General features: G+C 36.3%; 2 protein-coding genes across 2 annotated transcripts; one reads left to right on the top strand and one right to left on the bottom strand.

The window, feature by feature from the left end:
- Positions 1-154: 154 nt before the first annotated feature.
- On the top strand, positions 155-25,601 carry grinaa (glutamate receptor, ionotropic, N-methyl D-aspartate-associated protein 1a (glutamate binding)). The gene is made up of 7 exons (XM_082185946.1): positions 155-306; positions 14,356-14,771; positions 17,737-17,855; positions 17,944-18,144; positions 19,281-19,409; positions 21,695-21,838; positions 23,988-25,601. The coding sequence occupies exons 2-7, from the start codon at positions 14,378-14,380 to the stop codon at positions 24,135-24,137; spliced, it is 1,137 nt and encodes a 378-aa protein (XP_082042072.1). The 5' UTR covers positions 155-306; positions 14,356-14,377; the 3' UTR covers positions 24,138-25,601.
- A 151-nt stretch (positions 25,602-25,752) lies between these two features.
- Positions 25,753-27,548, bottom strand: LOC309510935 (uncharacterized protein). The gene has a single exon (XM_082185943.1). The coding sequence runs from the start codon at positions 27,543-27,545 to the stop codon at positions 26,403-26,405; it is 1,143 nt and encodes a 380-aa protein (XP_082042069.1). The 5' UTR covers positions 27,546-27,548; the 3' UTR covers positions 25,753-26,402.
- Between the last annotated feature and the right edge of the window lie 361 nt (positions 27,549-27,909).

Genomic DNA, 27,909 nt, shown 5'->3' with positions numbered 1-27,909 from the left:
GTCACCGAGAACCCGCTGAACGCTGGAAAAATTAATTTTCTGTCTCTATATATCTGTCCTATCTTTTAAACATATGTAGATATTTGTAGAACAATTACGCAATGGTGAAGTCTCATGTGAAGAGTGCGAGGATGTTTCTCAGGTGTCACGTGACTTCTCGGTCAGGTGGGCGTGGCTAACGGATTCAGAGCAGACGAGCATTACCGCAGCCAAGCGTCAACACTAACCAACAAACACGGACTCTATTTCTGCTGTTATTTAAATATACAAACGTTGTATTTTGCTGAGCGTCTTCTAATCTGAAGGGTAAGTCTGTCTAGTTTTCTGTCAGCGCGTTTTATTTGCTAATTTCCAGCCGAATATCGTTGAATAACGCAGGTGGATGGAAATGGCGCTAATGTTGTCATGTTGTTTGGCGGTGCGCAAAATCAAGGTTTATGTTTCACGCGAATACATGTTTGCTCTGTCATTTTTGTCGTCTTCGAGATATCCTTTCATGCTGTTATTTTGTTATGTTTGACATTAGATATGTTACAACAAATGTGGTTGGTTCATATCATAATGACGATATATGCAGCGGGCCGCCCGTTATATCAGAAAGATTAAGACAGATTTATTGTTAGGTTAGCCTAGCCTAATCCTGCTTTTAATGAGCTAATGACATGGCTTACTTAAGTAAGATTTTATTTTAGATTTCTGAATGGATATGAAAGGAGGGGATCCTCCTGACATGATAAATATGTGTCTGAATAGAGGAAAGTGTGGTGTTTAAATGTTTACATCAGTGTCTCATATGGCTCATTAAAATGGTTTATTTAAACCTCCAGGGTTTATGTGTAAAATCTTCAATAATTGGAGCCACTTCCGATCTTTTTATGTTTAAAAAACCTTTGATATATGGGTACTAGTTATGCCTAATAAATTAATATTACTTAACGTTATAGTTTGAATGGGTTGATGCTGATCACATAATCTGTGTGGCAAGCCGTTTTAACATGTCCTAACCAGTCTTGTTTCAGTCACTGTTACTTAATTCTTAATTAAGTACAAATATTGTAATACATTTTTAGGTTTAACTTCTAGGCCTAGGCTAACTGTTCATTAAATACTAGTACTCGTTCTTTAGACACTAGTACTTGTTAAGTGTGATAAGACATGCTTCTAGTAACAGTTGGAATGGATGCTGGTAAATATATAGTGTCCAATAAGCCTGCCAAAAATGGCTAAAAAAAGAATTAGAATTTTATACTAAAATATTACTAATATTTCTAATTTAAAATAGAAATATTAGGCATAATTTAATTTACAGGGAAAAGCTTTTGGTTTGTATCTGAGGCCACAATATGGTGCAATGATCGAAATACTGTATTAATGCACTGCATTAAAGTCCACCTGTAGTCAATCATTTTATCCCTTAAAACTCATCTTTGATCACAAAAATTACAAATTTAAATGTTTTTTCCTTCATGCCTTAAAATAGTTTGAATGTAACTTGACACCATTGCTTCATTGTTATAAATGCTGTGAACAACAACAACAACAAAAAGAAGGTATATAGTTCTTCATAGCATTTGTGACGTAGAGAACAGAACTGTGTCGTTGGTTCACTGCAGTTTTAAGGAGAAAATATTCAGGAATAGTTTTGACTTATGAATTTACACATGGTTAAAAATGCCACATTGACATATAACTTGATTTTCATCACAGGGGTTCTTTGAATAATTGTTTAATATTATTATCACATCTCCTGCGCCACTGATAAATCTGCCTGACGCACACATATCATTGCATTTTTTTTATTTTAAATTTGATTAAGATTTAAAATTTGATTTTAAATTTGACAGACAGCCATACTGTCCGATAAATAAACACTAGAAAAACTGGAATAGATATTAACTATTGGTTATATACTATTACCTACTGTATAGTAACTATAGTAAAACTGTTCTAGGCACCAGAAGTGATTAGAATACATAGTATTCTACACTATTGAAATAAGTACTAGTACTGTATCTAATAAATAAATACTAGTTTCTATTTAATAGTGAAATAATTTTTATGAATTTGAGAGAAAAAGTATAAAAAAAAAAAAATTACAAAATGCGTAACCGGCTTGCCATAAACAGTCTGTAATGGTTTCTTTGTCAAGTGAAAGAACATATGCAGTGTTGGTCAAATTCATGTTAGAAAACATCCAAACACAACAAACTGCTCACATGTCTAGCAAGACTTTGATAACCACTGCCGCTTTCTATCAGCATGACGTTGCATTTTGTTTGGCATTCCCCTCATCATGTGATTTGGCTCGTGACACTGTCCAGCCCAGTGAGATTTGCCAATGAAATCTTCAATTGTACATTTTATTTTTACATTTTATTTGTGCATTCTCAGTTCTCACTATTTGCCAAGTCACCAGCACCTTCTCCCCTCCCTGGATAACATTCAGGCCTACTCATCATCCCGGTTTTACCCGTCTCAGCATATTTCACAGCTCAATACACCCATGTCCGTTTCCCCAGCCTTGCTTGACATTGGTATTGTTGTGTATTGCTTTTCAGTAAGAGGCTGTAAAACTTAAAAAACACATTTTTTTAAACGACGGGTGTTGGCGATCTGTCCTACGCAATTCACACTTCTGTTGTCTGGTAGTTGCGGAGTCGGTGGCTCTGTTTTCTGTTGGCCTGGGGCTTATCAGTAGAGATGACTAAATGCTGGAGTATGGCATTTATCAGATGGAGATGGACAATTACAAATGTCTGCTCAGCCACTCTTTAGTCTTATCTGGTTTAGCTCAGTTCCTGTGCATTGGTTAGCTGTGTTTTGTTGGCCATTATATGCTCATGGATGCATGCAATTGCTCGGTTATACTCGGTAGCCAATGCAAAAACGTAGGGATGCACCGATATTACAATTTTGGCTGATACCGATCAGGGATGGAAATTAACTTTTTTGTCCACCGGCCACTGTGGCTGGTGGATTTCAAAATCTACCAGCCACTCAATGTTTTTACCAGCCACTTTCTTGTTTTTAACCGACAATGTGTAACTGCATGTGAAAATTAATACTACAAGATCTACAATACTTAAGCAGTTTATTTAATCTCAAGTCTCAATGAAATACTGACATTTTCTCTTTCTCTCTTATATATATTTCTCTTTTTTACCTGGATGTGGCATTTGAATGATTCGTGGTCTTTTATGGCTTCCAGTTTTAGGTTTTTAGTCCCAACAATGAAACTAGGGCTGGGCGATATGGACCAAAAGTCAGATCCCGATTATTTAGGCTGAATATCGATATACGATATATATCCCGATATTTTTTCCGCAAAGTGAGAGCAAATGTTCAGTCAAAGTCAAAGCCAAATATGACATGTCACAAGTAGTTTTATTGAAACCGGCTATTTCCACACACACAAGTACTGTCCCCCTTTACTTAACATAAATTGTAAGAATATGACTAATAGTAAAGACTAGTACTAATAAATAAACATTAGGCCTATGCTAAAGCTATTAAATAGCAGTCCCAAACTAGTTTTTGTTAATACAATGTTGGTATGAGCCACTAGAGTCATTTAAAAATATTAAAAATAACACAAAGAAAAATAAAGTGGCATTTTTGGGGTTAATATGGAAACGACAGTTACCATGGTGAATACACAATATTAACAATAACTGTTAATGAACCATGGAAACTGCTCCTGGTGAACAGAATGAAAATCATACCTGCATTACTTTTATTTTGTGTAATTTACAACGTAACGGCGTTGCATGCTCGTAGTTTCTTTTGCACTTTATACAGTGAGGCGATACACAGCGCGCGCGCCGCCGCATTTGCGCGTGCAATTGAAGAGTGTGCGCTCCGAGCACAGGATAACGGCTGACGTGACAGGACAAGAAAGTCCGTTTTTCTGAGGTGAAAGACTTTATTTCAGCGTACACTTATGTCCTCTAAAAGTGTCCGCCGTCTGTGTGAAACAGTATATTTTTATTTACCCGCCACGGTGGCCGGTAGGTGAAGCGAGTTTACCCGCCACAACACAAAATCACCCGCATTTGGCTGGTGGCGGGTGCTAATTTCCATCCCTGATACCGATAATTCTTTATGTTTGAAAGCCGATAACCGATATATTGGCCGATAAATCTAAATCCAAATTTTTTTATAAATTTTAAAGCCTGATTACAAAAACAAAAGTCTCACCATGTCTAGGCCTGTCGCGATAGTAAATAAATCAATTAATCGCACGAAAAAAAAAAATTAGCTCGATAATTTTTCCGGCCGCAATAATTCCATTTGGATGCTTGTTTGTTTTCCTCGTCTCTCTCTCTCTCTCTCTACCAAAGAGACTGGATGACCACTCTCGGATCCTTAGCTTATAGGAGGAGTGAACCCTCTTGTCAGTTGCATGGTCTTTGTGTGTGGAGGCGGCGCCGCGGCGCTTGTCAGTCACATGGTCTTTGTATGGGAAAGCGCCGGCGGGACTTCTTGCTGCGACTGCCGGGAGAGAGAGAAGACGCTAGTTGTGAGTTGGAGGGGGAAAAAAAGAAAAAGATGGAATTGGTTTCAAAGGCAAATGTGACAGCGAGCCCGATCTCATGAAAATGCGTATCTATACCACGAATGTGATTTCTCGTGCCATTTATGCGCCAAAAATAGTTTTTGCGTGCATATGATACGCACTTTATGGCGTGTAATACGCACGCACTCCTCACCCCTAATCCTAACCAAGTATTTTCAGTGCGTAGCATATACACGCAATAAAGCGCGTCTCCGTCTTCCCGACAGTAAATTACACAATCACTCGGGCGTTTGTTCAGTCGACAAAGTAACAGGAGGACAGTGCAAAATGCTGTGGTATCCTGTTGAGGCTTTTTTTTATTTGTTTACAAAGGTCCTAACCGGCAGTTTTGCCTGTTATGGAATGTATCACTATTTATGTCTGAGCCTAATGTTTCATATTTTTTTAAGTGCAATTTTGTTTACATCCATTTTATTTATTGTTTTTGGTATTTATTCAAGTGAAATTTTTTGTTAACAGACACTGAGAGTCCATTGCTTTTATTGTTTTTGGTTGTTTTGTTAATTTTTTGTGGATATTTAAAATGTTTTTCCGTTTTCAATGTTTAATATTCTTAAGAAATAAAAGTTTATAGATCTTTGAAAAGGTGTACCTGCATTATTATGCCATTATCATTATATTAGATGAAAATGGTCTCGAACGACAATATTATCGTTTATCGCAATAATTTCTTGGACAATTTATCGTCCAGCAAAATTTTTTATCGTGACAGGCCTAACCATGTCCCAAGTAGGGATGGGATGGGATGGTATGAAAATTTCATATCACGATAATTAGGGATGTCCCGATCCGATCCATGGCATCGGTATCGTGCCGATACTGGCATCGGATATCAAAAAAAAAAAAAAAAAAATCCGATACCTAGGGGTGGAACGGTACATGTATTCGTACTGAACGTATGTTCGGTGCATGGATTTACACGGAGAATACGCGGTATAAAAATAAATAAAACTCGCGTGCACATTAATTAATGTAATACGGAACTAACATTAGGCTACTGTTAGATAGGCCTACGCGCATAGACATATGCGGGTTCTTTAGGGACACATAATCTGTATTCCCGCCTTAGCTCTGAACGCACGTCTATATCGCTTCAAACGCTCGCTTTATCATTATACGCGTGCGGCGCGTCCTATTCGCTTTGGACGCGCGAATGGATTCAAACTGTTCAAACATCGAACTAGACGCGATATCGCGTTTGGTGTGAACGCAGCAAAATGAACAGGCTGCGATGTCAAGATTGCAATGCTGGAATGTGTGTGTGTGTGTGTCAGAGAGAGAAAGAGGCACGGGCGCGATCGAACAGTGGAAACATAAAAACATACTCTGTCATTTTCATACAGGACATCATTAAAACTGTGTTTAGCCTACTTGTTTAGCCTACTTATATTTGTGTAAAACACAACATTGTGCTTGTGTCAAACTGTAACTGTCACCCAACCAAAATCACACACACAAAAATGCAAAAATGATCTAATCTTTTGGACATTCATCATATTGCATTGGTTTTCATTTCTTGTCCTAAAACAGAGCACTAATCTGTTTATTTTTAAGTTACACATTCTACATTGATTAAAAAAGAAAATCAAATGTGTTTTTAAAAGTAGCATTATTTTATACAGCAATAAATTATTTATAATTCAGATGAGAATACAATTTTAAGGAAACAAATATATTGATCTGAAATATAGCAAATTAATTTTAAATTCATTCAGGTACAATTACCAAACATATATCATATCATATCTTGAATAAAGGGTGGCAGTCTTTCATCATCAGCTGCTGTTGTGGACTATATACTGGAGAAGTATTTGTTCTCCATTTGAGTGAGATGTTTTTATGTGGCTAATTGAGCAAAGTGCTTCCATATATTTTATTATTAGTAGTATTAGTTCAAGAATAAAATAAAAATACCGGATTGATATCGGTATCGGCAAATAGCCAAAGCTGCGGCATCGGTATCGGATCGGAAGTGAAAAAGTGGTATCGGGACATCCCTAACGATAATAGTGACCAAAATTATAGTGATTATCAATATTATCACGATTTTGTTAAAACGAGATGAAAGTGTTCAAAAATAGCTGATGCTCACACTGAAAACATTTCAACAAGTTTTATATTTGAAAATCAACAAACAACAAATAAAACAAGCAGATCTAAGCACTTTAAGTCTGGACAAGATTTACAGTGAGTTGTTAAAATCGCGATAATCAAACACTGTTTTAATGATAATTCAATTTTAAACGATAATACTAACCGTCAGTACATTTTATCGTGGTTTATAGTGAAACCGGTATTTGGTAATTGTCCCATCCTTAGTCCCAAGCACACAATTATAATGATGTTCTCATTATGCATTTATGTATCCGCTATGACAGATTTTGCACATGTTGCTTATGACTGTATTTTCCTTTTCAAAGTGATTCCAATCATATTTCAAGCACTTCAAAAGCATCATGTTGAACAGTGCACATCTGAAGTGTCTCAGCTGAAGGAAATAATGCATTATTTATCGGCTTTAATATATCAGCCAAATTTTCTTATCAGGCCGATAACGATAATATTAAAAATGAACATATATATCGGCCGATACCAATATGGTGGCCGATACCGATATATGGTGGCCGATACCGATATATGGTGGCCGATACCGATATGGTGGCCGATACCGATATGGTGGCCGATATTTCGTGCATTAAAAAAAACAGACTTTCTTTCACAGACTTTGAGTTTTAATAAAAAAAAATTGTGTTATATTACTTTGGAATTACATTTCAGAAAAGTATTTAATAATCTCTATATTGTTTGAGTGAAATTAATTGCAAATCTCTATATTTTTGGATGGTTTTGTAAAATGCTATCTTGTATTTTTTTTATTTATTTTTTTGTGCTATTTGAGCAAATGGGAATGCAAAAAAATATATATTTGATGTAGGCTAGTTTCCATTCCCCATATAGAGTTTTACCCTAACTATGATGACTTGGGCTTTGAAATGTGAAAAGAGTCCATTATTAAGATGCAGTTTAAATGCAACTATGAACTGCATCAGTTTATTTTATGTAATGTTAATATTGTCGTTTAATCTGTGCCTTTCAGTGTAGTGTAAAAACACATGTATATGTGAGCAAGGGGATGACATTTAACTTTAAATGTCTTCATCCACATGGATATAAAATGCTGAGGTGGTGGTGGAAGGTTTTTTTTCACATTTGGAAAAAGCTTTGGAGAAATATAAGGTGATCTCATTTGATCCAGTTAAATGGATTATTCTGTTGTGTGGCGTCGTGCTGCGGCTGTGCGATGTCTTGACATAGTTCCATAGATTACAGAATGGACAAAATATCCATGGAAATAATTGAGACACATATTTGCTCTGGAACTTTGTGAGGCTTTCAGGGAAATCAGAAAATGTCATTTGACCAATTTCAGCCGATTTAAGACTTTCAGTCGATACACATTTTATCATTCTCTTCTGCTCATTAAGGCTGCATTTATTTGATCAAAAATACAATAAAAATAGTGATATTGTGAAATATTTTAACAATTTAAAATAGCTGTTTTCTATGTGAATATACAGTGAAGTTTAATTTATTCCTGTGATCAAAGCTGAATTTTCAGCATCATTACTCCAGTCTTCAGTGTCACATGATCCTTCAGAAATCATTCTAATATGATGATTTGATGCTCAAGAAACATTTATTATTATTATCAGTGTATAATATTACAGCTTTATATTTTGGTGAATATTCTTCATATTTCATATCTTTTCTGTCACCTTTGATCAATTTAAATCATCCTTGCTTAATACAATTATTCTTTTTTTTTTTTTAAATCATACAGACACCAAACTTTTTAACGTATTTTAAGAGCCATATTTTGTTATTAGTTATTAGTATAGGCTTTGGAATAAGCAAAAACACTGTCTGTATACATTTTATGCTTAACTTTGTTTATGAATAATACGTTGCTTTTATCTGTCATTGTTTCTCAAAATAGCCAAGTTTTACAAGAATAAAAAAAAAAAACTAAGTAAATTCTGTATTTGTACTCAATTCAAGCGTGTAGAAATGAAAGCGTAAATATCAACGTTATAAAATTAAGTAAAATTACTCAACTTTTCTGATACTGGTGTTCCCATCATGCACTGGGCCTTGAATAATTAATGAGGTTGATTTTTTTCACTGTTTTCCAGCTGTATTTACACTGTTTTATCATTGCTTCTGTTGTTAGGATTAGTAATTTGCCATTTTGTGACATTTGGAGTTCATTTTCTACTCAAAATGACACATTCACACACAAAAACGATCCATCAAATGTTAGTCAGTGTGTGTGTATCAAGTATTGAGGTCTCTGTGTTCATAATGTGTAACTTTTGATAAGTAGATATGGTGTCTCAGACGATATCTATTGTATTAGTTTCTTTAAAAGTGTGGTTTAATTCAATGTTATAGGCTATTGTTTGAGTGAAATTAATTGCAAAGGAATCTTCAACTAAATAGATATTACTCAACCTAGACAAGTTAAAATTACTTATTTTCTTTGTTACTTTCACTTAACTTAGTTAAGTAGAGTTTACTTAATTCCATATGTGAAATTTACTTTAAAAATATGCGTGCATAAAACTGGCCAAAGAAAAAAAAAGTAAATTTTACGTTTTTTCTCAGTGCATAGTTTAACCCAGCTTTTATTTAGGAAGAATGAAGTTAAATAAGCGAGCACATCTGGTCTGTAACCTTGTTCACTGATGCAGACTGTGTGGTGTCCAGCTCACTGAAGCATTAGCGTATGTAATTCCCTCTGTAAACGTAGCCGAGTAAAGTGTGTGTTTCTTTATCCACCGCATCTCTCATAAGAGGATTTATCTCCTTTTCTAACCCTTCTTAAACCAAACTATATCAGAAATCCTGATCCTTTTGCTGATTTGTCCTTAAAACATCCACATCTGGTCTGTTAATAAAAACAATTTTTTTTTTCTCCATCATTTGGTTTCTTTAAATTTGAATTTTTTTTACTTCGACTCTTGAATCTTCCTGTATCGTCATCATCATCTATATGCACCCATGTAATGATTAAATATGAGTATCAACAATCATAATTTGAACAACAGTGTCTTTTAACGTTATTGAGAATGTCAGTTCATTAGCTGCGATAGGTAATAACTAAAAGAATAATAAAGTGAAGTAAACAGTAAAATGATGCACTTTAAACAAGTGTGTTTATGATAATAAATACCATTAAATAAATGTCATTATTATTTTTTTAAATCTCTTGAATTAATGATTCAATGACAAACTACATTTTAACAGTCACTTGTCGCCACCTAAAGATGTAATTGATGCAATCTTATGTCTCATATCTATATCTCATATCTATAGTACTTGTCAAAGGTTTAATAGACGCAGGTGAATCTCTGCCATAGGAATAAGATCACGTGGGTGTTTGAAGATCGTGACCCTTTAACGATTAATCGTGCAGCTTTACTCTCCAGGAATACAATTAGGGATGCACGATATAGCCTATCGATCAACATATCGGTATCGGCCGATATCTGTCCATTTTTACTGTTATCGGCCCGATAAGAAAATTTGCCCCGTATATTAAAGTCTATAAATAATGGGTTATTTCCTTCAGCTGAGACACTTCAGATGTGCACTATTCAACATGATGGTTTTGAAGTGCTTGAAATATGATTGGAAATTTCACTTCAAAAGGGAAAATGTGTCATATCGGCTACATAAAGTGATAATGAGAACATTATAATTGTGTGCTTGGGACATGGCTTTTAATGCTGAGACTTTTGCTTTTCAGGCTCTCAAAAATTATATAAAAACGTAGGTTTCGAATTATTGGCCAATATATCGGTTATCGGCTTTCAAATATAATTAATTATCGGTTATCGGTATCGGCCAAAATTTTCATATTGGTGCGTCCCTAAATAAAATAAAATGCTTAAATGTAATTTTTATAGTTGTCTTTATATAAAATTATAGACATATCATAATAGTGAAGATACATGTTTAATTTTATTTGCATTGATGGCACATGAGGTCATCATCTGATTGTGAATGCACCAAGACTTAGATGACATCGCCTTTAAATCACAGTCAGCTGACAAACATGTGTGTCACAGGGCTTGAAAATTCCCCTTTAAATTAGACTTTATTCATCCTTCATTTTAAATGTATTGACTTTGACAGCAAATGTTTTGACTTTTGATTTTTAATGAGTGGTCAAGCCATTTTATGCTTTGTTTACGTACTAAAGCCGAACTCAAAAGACACGAGTTGTTATTGATTTAAAGACTCTCCATAGCTAATCAAATGATGCCTCAAATGAATCATTCTCTCTGCTTTTAAAGTAATTCGATTCCTCCACTTTGAGCAGCCAATATTTTTCATCTCCAGTGGGACAGTCATAAATATGAACATCTGGAAAGCCCTAAAATAAATATGCTGGAATCAGTCAAGGTGTAATACCCATTGCATGTCAGATAAAGCATCTCTGAAACTGATTCTTGAGGATTGCGGTGATCTGCAGAAAATAGTTGATCTGCAGCTAATGTTGAATTGCTTGTGTTATAATGATCAGGACTTTTGTCACGGTGATTTCAAACGATGTGGAATTGCTTTATTTAATCCGTGTGTTGAAGGGAGACGCTGGAAAACTGCTGAGTATAACCTCAAATGCTGAGCTGAGATCAAGTCACATGGGGTTTGGTAAATGGGACGGTGTTGCATAACGGCTGTTATTCAGTGAACTCCTTAAAGGGGAATTAAGATTATTAATTAGTTTGTTTTTTACTATTCTACATATGATGTGATGTACACTAGTGAAAGGCCGATACAAGTTCGAGTAAACCACCGAATTTGAGGAAAATATGTAAATTATTTGGCAAAAAGGGCAAACTACAGCTACAGGTTTATATCACTATGCAAAATAAAAAATGCAAATGCATTGAAAAACTAAACAGGAGAAAGCCGACTTTGACTTCAACTTGTTAGTTGTTATTCATATTTTTTTATGACAGCCTGGAGACAAATTATGTTGCACAATTTGTCTGAGAGTAATTATGTTATTCTGACTAATTTGCCTTTTTGTGTTTTTATACAGTTGATTCATTGACATTTGTAAACATTACAGTATTATATTTAAAAAAAAAAAAAATTTATCAGATAATATTAGATATTAAATTGGTCATGCTAATTTCCCCATTTTTATATTATATGACAATTAAAAAAAATTTATTCATTTAAGTTAAATACGTTTTTAGCGTTTTTTTATTATTATTTACATATACGATTATAATGATAAAATTCTATTGTATAATTTGGTAACACTTCACATTTGTTAACATTAGTTAATGTATTTTAACTAACAATCTGCAATATATTTGTTACAGTATTTATTCATCTATTTTTTAACATTAGTTAATATAATCACAGTGCATTTTCTAATTAACAAATACAACTTTAGATTTTTAGTAGTGCATTAGTAAATGTGGACATTAACTAAGATTAATACATGCTTTAGAAGTATTGTTCATTATTAGTCCAAGCTAACTAAAGAACAAATGAAACCTTATTGTAAAGTGTTGCGTATCATTTTATCTTTTCGAAATCAACTTTTTGTTCCATTATTACATTGTTCCGTCTTGCTTTTTAAACACAAGAACACGTTGTTTGTGAACGACCTCTTAAGAGGCATGTCATGCATATCACAGGTTAAATCTTCGTTTTATAGATGGCTTTACATGAAAGGATTTCCTCAACAACACATGCATTGATAAACACGCATGCATTAACGTCTTCATGAGTGTCCATAGCAACACCTTCTCTCATCCACACGACCTGAGTCACCAAGAAGCCGTTTCAGCACCTGCAATCACACACTCTGTCCACTTTCACAGTGAGAAACTGACTCCCACACAGCCCTGAGTCTCATGTGCAGCAGCTTGGATGATGTGTGCTTGAGTCGTGTAGTGTTGTTTAATGTTTATTCTCAGGATTCAGTCGTAATTCCCACAGAATCTGGCCCCTTTTGTGCTGAAACGCTCCATTATCCATGAGTCTTTGAGGAAACAGAGCTGGATTGTTCACTGGCGGATGGTCTAGTTAGAGTTGTTTTGATCAGATCACATGCACAGATTATTTTACCTGCAGTGGATTCATAGCAAGCAATTTGAAACTTTTTTTTCTCTCAGCTCATTGTCAGTTTGACCATTTTTATTTGTTTTTAGTGTGTATAACCCCTGTACAAATTACTATAAAATGTAAAGTAAAGTTCATTTTTTTATATTCTGTTGTGATTTTGTCTTTTTTATATTTTTATATATATTGCCATTTTAGGTTTCATTTATTTAATTAATTTATATATTATTTTTAGTCAATTGTTTGTCAATTTGAAACTATTTTTCATGCTATGGCTGATATGCCAAAGGTTTTAAATTGATCAAAAAACGGCTGATACGTTGATGCATAATAAATAAAAAAAAAAGAAATAAATTAAACCTAAATGTAAAAATAATAATAATAATAATAAAATGACAATAGCACATGACAAAATTAAACTAAAATTAACATATTTTTTTATTCATTAACTGCGTGAAGACACTTGAGTTGTATAATGTTTGTTTCATAATCCAATGTTTTCTCAGGGTAAAATAACTGAATGCTTGCTAAAATAAACTGAAACCTGTACCAAATTCATCAGGGCTCAACATTACAGACTGGTAACTCGATATGGTACTCGCTGTGTGTTTTGTGAACGCAACATTGCCAGAAATCTGCGTCTCAGACAACGCACAAAAACTTAATTGAGCTCATTTGCTTCTTCTTGCACTTGGACAGACACATTCACACAATTACACATCAAAATGCCCATCTTGGCGAGTATCCTCGTAAACACAGTTGGTTATGGCTAAAAGTGAACGTAAACACACGTGTGTATCAGTATATTGGATCCGTGCAGCTCTTAAAGGGATGTTTTAAAGTTAAAAAACAACAACAAAATATCGCTCACTGCTCTTGACTAAACAACTTTTCTGACTTTAACAAGGATTTAATTCATACAGCTGTTTTATCTTACATTTGATTACTTTATTCAATTTCTGTAAACTTAAAACTACTATTTGACCTGAAAAACACTGTTTATTTCATGTTTCTTTGTTCTGTTGTATTTATGGTGGCCTGTTGAATGTTAAATGAACACAATCTATGTTCAATCTATTTGATGATCGCTGAAACTAGCCAGATTACCTTAATACATGCATTTTAAAACATTTAAAACATGATCAAAACGGTAATCTATTTTAATGACAAAAGTTATATTGGTATCAGTATCGGAAACGGCCAATAGTTGTTTGTTAAAATCGGTAAAAAATAAAAATAAATCCTATCGGTGCATCCCTATTTTTTATTTATTTACAGTCATTTTAGTGATTCAACTTCAGTTTATTGCCAAGGCAACATTTCTCAAATTTGTTTTTCGTTTAAGTTTTTCAAATAATATTTATATTTTATTTTATTTCAGCTTCATTTCAATTAAAAGAAATGTTTTAAATAGTTTTAGTTTTAAATAATTGAATCCTAAATAGCAATATAAAAAAAGACAAAAGCATATAAAAATTAAACTAAAATGAAAACTAAAAATATAAAAAAAAGTGAATTCAAAATATTAATAAAACAAAAATTACAATTACAAATATTTGTTGTAAAAAAAAAAATGTCATTGCTTTCCTTTTCTGTACATTTGAACCTTTTTGTTTTTCTTTCAATATCAGGATTCCAGTGAGGGAAGGAGACATGTCTCAGGAAAAGCCAAACTACCCTATTATGGGGGAGAACAACCCCCTTCACAACAGTGTCTACGGGCCGCCCAAAGTTGATGCCTTTGGAATGCCTCCGCCCAACTACAGCCAGGCTCCAGGGGCCCCTCCGTATGTGGCCCCGGGGCCCTACGCCCAGCCCGCTTACGGACAGCCCGGTTACGGACAGCCCGGTTACGGACAGCCTGGTTACGGACAGCCCGGTTACGGCCAGCCTGGTTACGACCAGCCCGGTTACGTCCAACCCACGGCACCAGGGTTCGGCCCGGCACCGTACCCAGGCCCACAGATGCCATACCCACAGCAGCCCTACGCTCCGGGGCCGTACCAGCAGGGGCCCGCCCAGCCTGCCTTTGGTGTAGATCCGAATGGTAAGTACAATCGGGCTCTTTTTCCCTCCATCATAAAAGAATTCGTCTCAGTGCGCCAGACGAAACGCTGTCATGTTCTCTTGGGTTTGGATGCTGGTGTTTTTGGGAACAAAATCATTCTGATGACAGACTTTGACAGAACCACCAACCAACATTTAAGATGCTGTGATGCAATTGGTCCGCTGCAATTTATGCAAATCACAAAATTTGAATAAAAATAGGTGGATGGATACACGGGCTTAACGGTCATTCGGAAACAAAATGACTCAAACGGTCTACATTATTTTATGGCAATTTAAGCAACATCCATAAGTGGAAATTTCCAGAGTAAAAAACAAGTATCATTTCCTAATGGAATTCTGCATAAATCCCTCAATGTACAACAAAAAAACTCATGTGACTTTGCCTCAATGGAGGCTGTGATTGGATGACTGGACTAACCAGGGGACCAATCGCATCGCAGCGTCTCAAATGTTGGTTTGGTGGCTCTGAAACGCAAAGTCTGTCATGGTTTAATTCCCTCAGAAGCGTCTCACACTATTCTGTTCACAAACACCAGCATCCGAAAGTCAGAGAACATGAGAGCGTTTATTGTGTTTCGTCTGACGCTCTGAGACGAACTCATTTATGATGGAGGGGAAAAAGCCAGATTGCAGAAACTTTTATTTTTATTACAGATACTTGCACCAATTTCCCAGGAAGTGATTATTTTATAAGTTCATAAGTTCAATTCTAGTGTTACTCTCTTAAGAGCAGTAAGTTCACAGGTTTTCAGGTTAAATAAGTGTGTTTAGTTAATGTACTTGGTTCTCTTGGGGGTTATTCAAGGTAAAATGCTTTCAACGAAGAGGTCACTAGCTCTGTGAGTGCCATCAATATATAATTTGTTCTTTCCTTACCTCATCTCCAGTCCCTGCTGTAACTATTAGGACGTCTTTACAACTGTATTATTAAGAGGCCTTTCTGGTGCTGTTGAAATGTGCTTTCCCTTGCCAAAGCTGTAAAACTGTTTAAAGCTGACATATTATGCCCCTTTTCACAAGATGTAATATAAATCTATGGAGTCCCCAGAATATGTCTGTGAAATTTCATCTCAAAATACCCCACAGATCATTTATTATAGCTTGTCAAATTTGCCTCTTTTTGGGTGTGAGCAAAAACGTGCCTTTTTGTGTGTGTCCCTTTAAATGCAAATGAGCTTCAACTCCGCCTCCGTTCAGAAGAGGGCGGAGCCTTTCCACGAGCTTCAGAAACTCCGGCAATAACAGAACAGGCCAATCTCACTCATCCAGAATCCCAGAATAACCAGTAGCGAGTGCAGCCTTACGGAGAGACTCAGGAAGAGTTTCTGAATGTTAGTGGAGACATTTCTGTAGTTGTAGTGGAGTTACATTGATCATCTCATCATCATGTTTAACTTCTCCACAAGTGTCCACAGTTCCTGAGGTGTTTATAAGACAGCGGTGACATGTTCTGGTCAATAGTGTTCAGTGCTCGTCTGTGCTCAACCACAGTTTCAGGCTTTGCTGGATCTTCTGCCAGTGCGTTAGAACTGGTCTAGAACAAATGTCGGCTGGTGTGTGTAAACGTGCAGATTAAGGGCCGGTAATATTATAATAAGATCCTCTTCATACGTCAGAAGGGGAGAGAAATCTGATCAGCTTATTTTTTGACATGCTTGCAGAGAAAGGCTCACCAAAACTGTTCACTTTTCACGTTTTCTGGGTTGGTAGAAGCACAGAGGACCCGATTATAGCACTTAAAGGGGAACTTGGGAACTATCTCAACTTATTAAATCCATTTAGAAATCATTTGGATGGTTAAATAACCTGTTCTGGTGAGAATGGTCACTTTCCCCGCACCCCCCAGCGTTCCCCGACGGAAAACCAACCTTGCAGCATGGGGACTAACGTCCCAGAAAGTTGGAAATAGGAAGTCTCGTGAGAAGCGAGAACAAGCAAGAGACACGAACTGCTTTACGGCAATTCAACATAAACACACATGCCATATGATACTGTGTATGATGTATTACCCACCATACCCATCGCTCCACACGATAAAGTTGGCCGGCTCCCATAATAACAAATGCACATGATCAGCGGTAGAAAGGGGGAGGAGGGGCCGCAAGTGAGATGTTTTTACTACAGTGTTGTGAAATATGCGTCCCACAGCTGTAGGGGGAGATCGTTGAGAAAACACGCGACAACAAAAGTGAAAATCAGCGAAGAAATGGCTAGAGTTGCCTTGTTCCCCTTTAAACACGGAAAAAGCCAGATTTTCATGATATTTCCCCTTTAAATTGCTCCTGTTCTTCAGTGCAAAAGCTGGTGGCATTAAAAGCTTTGAGAGCTCTAACATGCATTAGATTTCACCCATCATCACATTACGGTTCGTGCAAGGTGCTTAAAGTGCTTGAATTTGACTTTTTGAAATTCAAGTCCTGGAAAACCCATGAAAACAGCCATATTTATGAAAAGGTACTTGAAAAGTGCTTGAATTATTGAAAGACAATATACGTGATCTTGAAATTAGTGTTTACTTTTATCGATGAAACAATCTTTTCACGCAAAATGAGCGCTCCAGCTCGTCTGATATAGATATAGAGCCACTTTGCATGGCTATGAGCGTAATATTGCTCATATAAATATCCAAGTGTAGCTTTCATCCTTCAGGTCAATCATATATTCATGTATATATCAGTTTGAATAAGGAAAGCGATATCTTTGTCATAGTATCCTTTCAATGGTTAAAGTTACCACAGTCATTGCATGTGCTGCACTTTATGTCTGCCATTTTGTTTTATTAGTTTATTTTCATTGATTTATTTACCTTTTTTTATAATTTGAAAGATAAATATATTGTTTATAGTCCTTGAAAACCAAAAAAGTAGTGCTTAAAAGTCCTGTAATTTCATTTTACAGTGTCTGTATGAACCCCGTCACATTAATTATCTGTGTTTCGACAGCTTCTATCGAGAGCCCTGGATACCATGGTGGAGACGGACCCCCCTCTTACTACGGCAATGATGACTTTTCAAACTCTGGCTGGGAAGATAAGAGTATCCGACGGGCCTTCATTAGAAAGGTAAACCGTAAGGGACAGAATCACTGTATATGAATATTGCCTGTATCATTACAGTGTGTTGAAGCTCAACCCTCTCTCCTCTCCTCAGGTGTTCATGGTCCTGACTGTGCAGCTTCTGGTCACCTTTTCCTTTGTTGCCGTTTTCACCTTTTCAACTGACGTCAAAGTGTTTGTACGGAGAAATCGGTGGACGTACTACGTGTCGTACGCCATCTTCTTCGTGTCCCTGATCCTCCTCAGCTGCTGTGGAGAGTTTCGACGCAAACACCCATGGAACCTGGTGGCACTGGTACAGATGCACATGTTTACACTATTAGTCAGAGTTTTATATGTAATATACAGTATATGCAATATTGTTTATTATATATGTGTTATATAATTTGTTTATTGATATATATTATACATTATATATTTATATTTTCTCTCTCTCTCTCTCTCTCTCTCTCTATATATATATATATATATAATTTTATATATAAAAAAAAAAAAAATAGATTATTCAGGGTTCTGCGAGTCCTTAATTTTTTTTTTTTTTATTCTTAAATTTGTTTTGATCAAATTTAAGGCCATAAAAAGTGTTAAATCGTATGACAAAAGTCTTCATTATTTTAAGAGATCTTAAGTTTGGGGACAGAAAAACAGTGTCGCCGTGATTCAGATATGTGATTATTATATATGTGTGTTATATTAGTTATTACAGTATATGTGTTATAAATTAGCTATACATAACTTTAAAAGTCTATGATTTAGTTAAATAAATGTCCAAAACGCAGGATCGCAGTTCGCAATCAGTGATTATGTTATGGTTTTTATATTATAATATGTTGTAGATGGTTGTAAGAGAGCATATTTATGTCTCTCATGTTGTTTAATGAGCAGCTGGAAGTAGTAAAGCATAAACATTTCATAATAAGAGTCCTGGTGTATTTTGGCCTTTTTTTTTAAAATTTTCAATCCCTCATTATGCATAATTTTTCCCCCTGGCTATTATTGGTGTTTTGGTTACACAATAAACTATATCTGGCATTTAAATCGACATAAACTCTTGCATCTTCGCCCCATCACAGGAAAGAAGGGCTAAGAATATTAATAAAAATGTTATTAGTATGGGCACAATAATCTTTTTATTGCCATTTTTCAAAAACACATATAGTAACTGCAAAATGCAATATGGATGGACCTTTACTTCATGTGTTCAATTTCAATTTCATTCAATTTGTCTTATGTATTTTTAGAAATGTACATATACAAATCACAGTTAGCTAAAAAAATGTATTAAACAATTCAATATTCTATGCAAAAAATGCATTTAAACAATGTAATAATTTAAGGCAGAAACAATGAGCTCATTGATGTGTGTATTGATGTATGAGAGCATTAATTAATTTCAATTAAATATGTAAATATTTCCTGTGTGTTTCTCAGTCCATCCTGACGCTGAGTCTGTCGTATATGGTTGGAATGATCGCCAGCTTCTACGACACGGATACGGTCATCATGGCTGTGGGCATCACTGCTTTCGTCTGCTTCACCGTCGTGCTTTTCTCACTGCAGGTTCGTTTCCTCACGACCCGTAACTCCCATCAGCTCAGCGCTCAGGGCCGTTTAACTGGTGGTTTCATCACTTCTTTATGTGCACTATTGCATTTTACACACGTCACCAAAAACATGATAATGGCAACATGTACTGTATACATTTAATGGATAGTTAGAGCTTACAGTCAAACCTAAATGTATTCAGACACCTTCAACATTTCTCACTTTATCACAGTTTATTCGCTATAGTTTAGAAAATGGTAATAAAATATGACAAGAGCTGATATTTGACTGGTTTTGTCCATCCTTCTGTTAGACTGTCTCACACATGAATTATGTTGAATATCTGTCAGCTGTTAAATTTAACCACACAATTAGATAATACCAGTTTAGCTCAACCAATCACCAAGCAATGCTTCATTTTGTTCAGTCTGTGTGTAAAAAGAGCATTAGCAATTAAAGACAAAACACTTCAGCTAAACATGATCAGCTCAAAGTGTCTGAATCATTTTTGGTCCCAAATGTTTATAAATGTTACTGGTAGCAGAGTCCTGCAACGGGTCGGGTACCCGCGGGTATCCGCGGGTACCCGCATAAAAGTGGCTAAAACGGGTGGATTGTGACATTCCTAAAATTCACGGGCGGGGACGCGGGCGGATAATGAACTCCTTGCGGGCGGGTAGCGGATGAAAAATATGTGCAATATTTTGTATGTCTAAATTACCAGCATTACACATACGCAAATATGTGTTTTAGTAAGGCCATCCTTAAAAATATTATTGTTTGCCATAACCCGACCGACCCTGTCAATTTAGGACCGACCCAATTTAATTTTTTTCTCCCCTTTTAGTCCGACCAAGTTGCGACATTAAATTTCTCTGTACTGTAGGCTAATAGGCCTATGTGTTGTAGCCCAGTCATTAAAAAACGATTTAGTTTCATATTCATGTTTAAATAAAATAATATACTTTTTTATTTTTATTTCATGTTGATTATATGAAAAGTGAAAAGCATGAATAAGATAAGATGATCCCGAATATCGTGAGACAAATGGAGTGGGCAGACATGATTTTGACCACTTCATTAAGTTTGTTAAGCCTTTCTTTAAAGTGAATTTCGTTTTGTATTAATTGTATCTTAATTTTAATCAATGTTTCATCTACCAAATTCATGGATTTAATAAATAAGAAGTAGGCTATATATAGCAGGCAGGCAATATAATCAGGACACGGCCGGAGGCGCCCGCGCGTGAACTGATCGTCTCTTAAATGAACCGAAACTCATCGTATAAGCTACTTGCCTCACAGACCTGAGAAATAGAAAGCATGAAATGTGTACTTTTAAACAAAACAATTCAAAACGAAAGAAAACAGACTGTTCTCTGCTTATAATCCGTATGAAATGTGCATTTCTCTCTGGCGCGTTCACTACTGTGAAGATCGCGAGTCAGCATCGTCATCTTTGACACAGAAAACACTTGCTTATTAATAAACAATTGAAATGTCTCATTGATATATTTGACAGGCCTATTAATAATCATTACTTTTCCCAGTTCTTTGTGACAGCTTTTAGGTGCGTTATTGGCAGCGCACCCTTATTTTACATGAACGCGTCACCTGTGTGGTTTATCGCGGGCACGGGTCGGGTAACGGGCCAAATATTAACGGGTCTGGGCGGGTGCGGATTTAATTTTGATATTATCACGGGTGACGGGTCGGATCTGGTGCTGAACTTTCCGGGTACGGGCGGGGGCGGGTCTCCAAAAATGGACCCGTGCAGGACTCTGCTGGTTGTCACTGTATGAAGAATTTATGGGTATATTATATCATAATGATAACGATAACAAATATAGTTGAACTTTCAGAACGATTTCTTCTGTCTGATTGACAGCCAATTAGAATCCATCCTGCTTTAAGAGCTCGAGCATTTAAAATGGCAGACATATATAATGTTCAATATAATGTATAATAATGCAATGGGGGAATATTTGTGGGTCCTGATAATGCCAAACGTCTGATGTTACCAGTTAAAAGTGGAATGCATTATGTGTGCAAGCATATTCATCTAAAGTAATTCTGTATTTTCAGCTTCAGAATCATGAATATTTATTATTCTGGTGTCACTATTGTCCTGTGCTTTGGGTTTCCAGCACTTATAATGAAGAACGTTATCATCATCTGGTGCGGATGCTAATATAGTCATCGCTCTTGGTGTGAACGGGCCTTTAGAGCTTGACTGTTTTGTTGTGTTTCATGCGATAAACCACCACTTATGACCATTATTCTTCCCTTTTTCATAAACAGAGCAAATATGACTTCACCTCCTGCTATGGCGTTCTGTTCGTCTGTTTGATTGTCCTGCTCTTCGCCTCCATCCTCTGCATATTCATCAAAAACAAAATCCTGCACATCGTGTACGCTTCGATCGGGGCGCTGCTGTTCACCTGCGTGAGTACCACTTTACTGAACCCCCATCTACACCTTCATGTTTTCACAGAAATTAAAATTAAATTCATCAGACCTTTAAACAAATCTTCACTTGCACTAATGAAAACTTTTAAATGCATTCAAGCTGTCAGTATATTAATATATTCATGTGAAGTTGTACATCTGAGCTTCTCTCTCGGGTTGGATTGAGTTCTCTGCTACACACACACACACACACACACACACACACACACACACACACACACACACACACACACACACACCTGCCTTCATCTCTTCAGCTTTTACTTTTTAGCTACTTCAGAAACCACAATTTACTTTGAACTTTAGAAAAGAGCTTTGCCTTTATACATAAAGATTAATCCTCTGGTGCAGTTTGGTAATTTTTGACTGAAAAATGTTTTTTTATTTTAATTGTTTTACTTCATCGGAATGGTACAAAACTTGGTAATGGTTTTGGCAATTGCTGTGTAAACACACACACACACACACACACACACACACAAATAATAGATATGATTCGAAAAGGTTAAATGGTCCTGAAAAAATAGTCACATTTGTATTTTTTCGCTGTCAAAAATTTGACGAATTTCTTCTAGTGGAAGTGTTTGGTACTGCGCCCAAAATAAATCCTACTGAAAGCTCATTTTTTGAGAAATCAACCTTAAATTTGCATTTGTATTTGATTTTCTCACATTTTTTGAGTAAAATGTGTTTTGAAAAATATTTAATATTATATATAAAAAATTTAAATGGAAAAAATGTTTCAAGTTCAGTTTTTTAAAAGTTTGTTCACTTCAGCAAAAATCTGCCACGTGTCGTCTTTAAAAAGAGACCAATCTTCAGTCTGTTGCTCAAAAGCATTCAAGATTTATGACGGTCTAAGTTGGACATTTCATTTTTAGGTCTATGTTCAAAAAGTGAATAAATGGATTATAACTTAAAACATAAAAATAATTTAGTACCATAAAGTCCTCTAAAAATAAAAAATGTTAAATAAAAAATAGGACAGTAGTAAAATATAGTACAATCATTTCATTGAAATAAAAAACAAATTGGTCATTTTTTGACCGCCACACTGTGAGCCCCAGAGGGTTTAAATAACCGTGTGTGAATGGTTATGGGTTTTTTGGTGAGGTACATGTATAATGTTTTACCATCTGTCTTAAACTGGGTCACCAAACTTGGGCACTTTTGAAGCCTCCAATTTTCCAGTGGGACTGGCTGTGTAAAAGTCTTTCAGCATTTGGATCTCAAATTGTTGGAACATCAGGCAATTACAGGAAATGATGCCATTCAAAAGTTTGGGGTCGTTATGATTTTTAAATCTTAAAGGAATCTCTTCTGCTCATCAAGACTGCATTTATTTATTTATCAAAAATGCAATAAAAACTGTAAAAATGTGAAATATTTTTACAATGTAAATCATCTGTTTTCTATGTGAATATACAGTAAAGTGTAATTTATATCCTGTGATCAAAGCTGAATGTTCAGCATCATTACTCCAGTCTTCAGTGTCACATGATCATTCAGAAATCACTCTAATATGATTCTGATTCACATTTCTGATTATTATCAATGTTAAAAGCAAGTTGTGCTGATTCATAGTTTTGATACTTTTTTTGGTCAGGATTCTTTGACAAATAGAAAGCTCAGAAGAACACCAGGATACTTGAACACGTCACAATATTCCTCATTTAAATAATTAATGCGCAGAATAAAGGGGCGGGGCCTGGTTGAGTTAGTAGTGTGTTAAACTGGCGTTTATGGAAAGGGGCGGGACATTTCCCAAACACACTCGAAGCGCTCGACCAATCACAACACACCGCTCCAGCCGACCAATCAGAGCACAGTGTGCTTTTCAGAAGGAGGGGCTTCATAGAGACAGGAACTAAACAGAGCGTTACTGACAGACTGGGAAGAGAGGAGCCGCAACAATGGAGAATATGAGGAAAATAATCAACATTCAAGCAGGAAAACCTGTTCTAGTAGAGCCTGAAAGATTTAGTAAAAGGGTGTAATTGATCCTCATGTTTGACTGTGTTGTGACCTCGCATCTGTTAGAAAAGTTTGCCAAATGCAACCAAACGGTGTTGTGTCAGTCACACAACATGAAAGTGACTCTCAGTGCTTGTTTGTTTCCTCACAGTTCCTGGCTGTGGACACTCAGCTTCTCCTGGGGAACAAGAAGATGTCCATCAGCCCAGAGGAGTACGTCTTCGCAGCTCTTAACCTTTACACGGACATCATCAACATCTTCCTTTACCTCCTGACCATCATCGGGCGCGTGAGGGACTGAGAGAGAGAGAAAGGGAAGTGCAGGAGTAATGCATCACCTCACCTCTCCTCATATTCTTCATTTATTCCTCTCTCACATTCCCTGTATGTCCACATGTACAGGTTGGTCCGGTGAGGCGAAAAATTCAACCTATAGAAATTCATCTAAGAACCCATTTGAATGTAGTTCCTCTTGCAGTGCTCCTGTTAAAACCCGCTTCTGTGATTCTGGAGATTTATGATATGATTCAACAGTTGCATTTAAAAGGCATGGCAGAAATTTCACCTTTTTTCGCACGAGTTTGACACACTTGAGGGAGAACGAAAGTGCAACGGATGTTTATATATGTCAGAGTAACGAACACTTACTGATGCTAATGTTCTCCACTAGTCAATATAAAGTCTATAAAGCATGATAGTCAGACACAGATCCTTTCTCCTAACATTTACTTCTGTACCGTAGCTGTAAATCGTCAAAGAAAGCTCCAGTTCTCGGCATGAATATCTGAACGTCTTGATTGTTTCTAACATCACCGCTTTGCAACTTAACAAAACACCAATATACTGTATATACAGTCCAAGATATGACAAACGGTTGTACAGTTGACCGTATTATAACTAAGATAAAGTCAAATAAAGCTTTATTTCTCGTTCTTTTGAGAGGAAGGTGAGATGGTGAGGTTGTGTCTTAATCGTTCCAAAGGTCAGTATTTGAGGCTCGAACACTAAACGACTCTCTTCTCTCTTTCATGCTGACTACTTTATACGTTTTGTTTTTCATTCAATAGATGTTTTGTTTTGTTTTGTTTTTGTGTGAATGAGGGAAGTAGATTCCCTTGTTGTAACTAATGCAATTGGATTATATCGGATTATATGATGCTTTTGAAAGCATCACTAGTTGCATGTTAACTTGCAAAATATGTGCTGGAATTTGAACACACCAGGATATTTCCTGTAATTTATGTTTTTGTGGTTATTTATGAGTTATTTATTGAACTGCAAGAGGGTAATGGACGAAAGGTTCATTTTAAACTGTCCTAGAAATTAAAGAGCGCAAATTTAAAACACAAGCGAGCATATTAAGGATATAGGGACGGATTTCTGTATATTAAAATTGTATACTGAAGAATATCCACTCCAGATGTGAATGTAAAATGTAGGATTAATTAGTTAATTCATAGTAACATTGACTGATATGTCATGTGATCCAGCCTTGCATGTGGAGCTGCTGAACACTAAACTGGCTGTGAAAGACATGGGTGAAGAAAATACTGACTTTTTATTTGTTTGTTTGTTTGTTTTAATAAAATGTTTGTCTTTATAACTAACTTCTGCATAAGTAAAGCTATAGTGGATTGAGGTGTGTGGAGTGTGTTTGGGCTTTGTAGATCTCTCTGCACTGTACATTTGCATTAAACTGAAGTTAAATTATATTCTCCTGCAGCCTGTTTGTGTTTCATTACAAGAATAAAACGAGAGGAAATCACGGCTGAAGTCTTGTTTTCTTGTGCAAAGGCGTGTCACATGACCTGGACTGTTGAGAACATGGTTCTGAGATCAGTTGTGAGTCGGTGTCTTTGAAGAAATTACTCAGTTCATGAGTCAAAATAAAATTAATTATATAAAATAAAATACTGCTGTTGTTAAAATTCATCTTGTGTGTGTAAAACTATGAAGTGTTTTGGATTTATTAGCATTTGTTGCTTAAACGTCCTATTCTTTCTTAAGTAAATGTAACATATCCTTTGTTTTTCACTTAAAAAGGGTTTTTGAGTTTTACTAGTCCTCATTAACACTGTGGATTTATATGATCACATGTGCAGTCTTTGACATTGTAAGTATTGATATACACACAGTTGTCAAAAACAATGGCATGCATATTAAAAAGCTCTAAACATTCACTTAAATATGTATATGATCAATAAGTAATACAAGATTCACCTCATTTTTAAAACCGTTTAATGTAATTTAAGTTGAAATAACTTAAACATCCAAGTTGATAGTACTTAAAAATTGAAGGCGATATATTGATATGCGTGATATATTGATGTGTCACTGACACTGTTATGATGAACTGAATTGAATGATTCACTTCCTCGTTAAACCGTTCAATTCAAATTAGTTCAAATTGATTCACTTCATATTTACACGTGTTTTATGTTTCAAAAGTCAAGAAAAGTCATGGATCTTTCAATTTTTAGTTTGCAATTTTTTTTATTTACACGGGTAATAAATGAAGAGGATGTTTTATTTACACGGGATAAAGGGATGATGATGATGATCTTCATCAGGAGGAGCTGTAGTTGCGGTTGTGCTTGTTGATCCACAAGTGCTTCAGTTTCGGATCATTCCTGTAGCGTTCGAGCAGCAACTCTTTCTCTCTCCGCTCCTTCTCCTTGATCGTTTTCTTATCCTCCTTTCTCCTGCAGGTGAACAGAAAAAGTGGGAGTTTTCTTGTGCACTTTTCCTGGATGTGCTGGATCTCATTCTTGGGAATGTCTGGAAAGGAATGGCCTTGTGTGACTCCCATTTCACTGGGATCTTCCTCGTCTTCCTCAAATCCCTCGATCTCCTCCACTTGGCTCGCCCACTCTTCCTCCTGCACCTCTCTCTCCTCCTCCTCCTCTTCCATCCAAGCAAACATCTTTCCCCTTTTTACTTCAGCCTCCGGCGTTCGGGAGCGTTTCAGTGAGTCCAGGAAGGTTTTCCCGGTGAACTCCACGTACTCGCTCTCCTCATCCTCGATGTTCACCAGCATGAGTTGTGGAGACGGGGAAGAAGGGAACAGATGAGCATTCCAGCTGGGAGGACGTTCGGGAGAACACTCTCGGGATGAAGAGCGTCGCAGGGAAAATAGCTCATCTGGTGCAGGAGTTGGACGTGGAAGAACACGTTTGAGAGGACACACTCGGGATGAAGAGCGTCGCAGGGAGAATAGCTCATCCGGTGCAGGAGTTGGACGTGGAGGAAGACGTTTGAGAGGACACACTCGGGATGAAGAGCGTCGCAGGGAGAATAGCTCATCCGGTGCAGGAGTTGGACGTGGAGGAAGACGTTTGAGAGGACACACTCGGGATGAAGAGCGTCGCAGGGAGAATAGCTCATCCGGTGCAGGAGTTGGACGTGGAAGAACACGTTTGAGAGGACACACTCGGGATGAGGAGCGTTTGAGGGAAACCGCTTCATCGTGATCCGCTTGAACCAGGGAAAACTCCTCCTCGGATGCGGGAACTGGTTTCCGAGGATGAGTGTGTGGTTTTGTCACTGGCGGCTGGAGTTTGAAGTGAGGAAACATCGGGATTTCTCCCTCTCTTGGCTTCAAGACGGAAGATCTCAGAGGTTTGACCTCCACGAGAAGAACCGTTGTCTCCCGTTTAATCTCCTTCCTTTTCTCTTCTCCATCTTCTCTAAGCTCAGTTCCTCCATCCATCAGCTTTTCACACTCACTAATGGCACTAAATGAAATACTGACTCTTCCCAAACAAGTTTTCCTAACACTCCTCCTGCCCCCAAATATTAAATTGAGATAGTAAATAAATGGAGTTTCCTTTAGTTTTACAGTTCACTTTTAAGAAACAATAGTTTTAGTAAAACAGTAATATTATTACAGCTTAAAATTACTATTTTTATTTATAAAATTATAGATATTTTTATATATATTAAATACCTATTTTAATATATTAAATATATTTTAATATTGATATTTAAAATGTAATTTATTCTTCTAAATGGCAAAGCTGAATTTTCAGTCACATGATCCTTTAGAAATCATTCTAATGTGCTGATTTGCTGTT

The sequence above is a fragment of the Leuciscus leuciscus genome (assembly GCF_965113295.1).
Source record: "Leuciscus leuciscus genome assembly, chromosome: 12".
Taxonomy (NCBI): domain Eukaryota; kingdom Metazoa; phylum Chordata; class Actinopteri; order Cypriniformes; family Leuciscidae; genus Leuciscus; species Leuciscus leuciscus.
The sequence above is the reverse complement of the archived record's forward strand: the minus strand, read 5'-3'. Positions and strand labels throughout refer to the sequence as shown.

Bases quoted from the DNA above. Each gene is read 5' to 3' on its own strand.
- grinaa (XM_082185946.1), top strand. From the start codon at position 14,378: ATGTCTCAGGAAAAGCCAAACTACCCTATTATGGGGGAGAACAACCCC. The intron at 14,772-17,736 runs GTAAGTACAATC...GTGTTTCGACAG, and splicing joins CTTTGGTGTAGATCCGAATG to CTTCTATCGAGAGCCCTGGA. The intron at 19,410-21,694 runs GTTCGTTTCCTC...TTTCATAAACAG, and splicing joins TCGTGCTTTTCTCACTGCAG to AGCAAATATGACTTCACCTC.
- LOC309510935 (XM_082185943.1), bottom strand. From the start codon at position 27,545: ATGGATGGAGGAACTGAGCTTAGAGAAGATGGAGAAGAGAAAAGGAAG.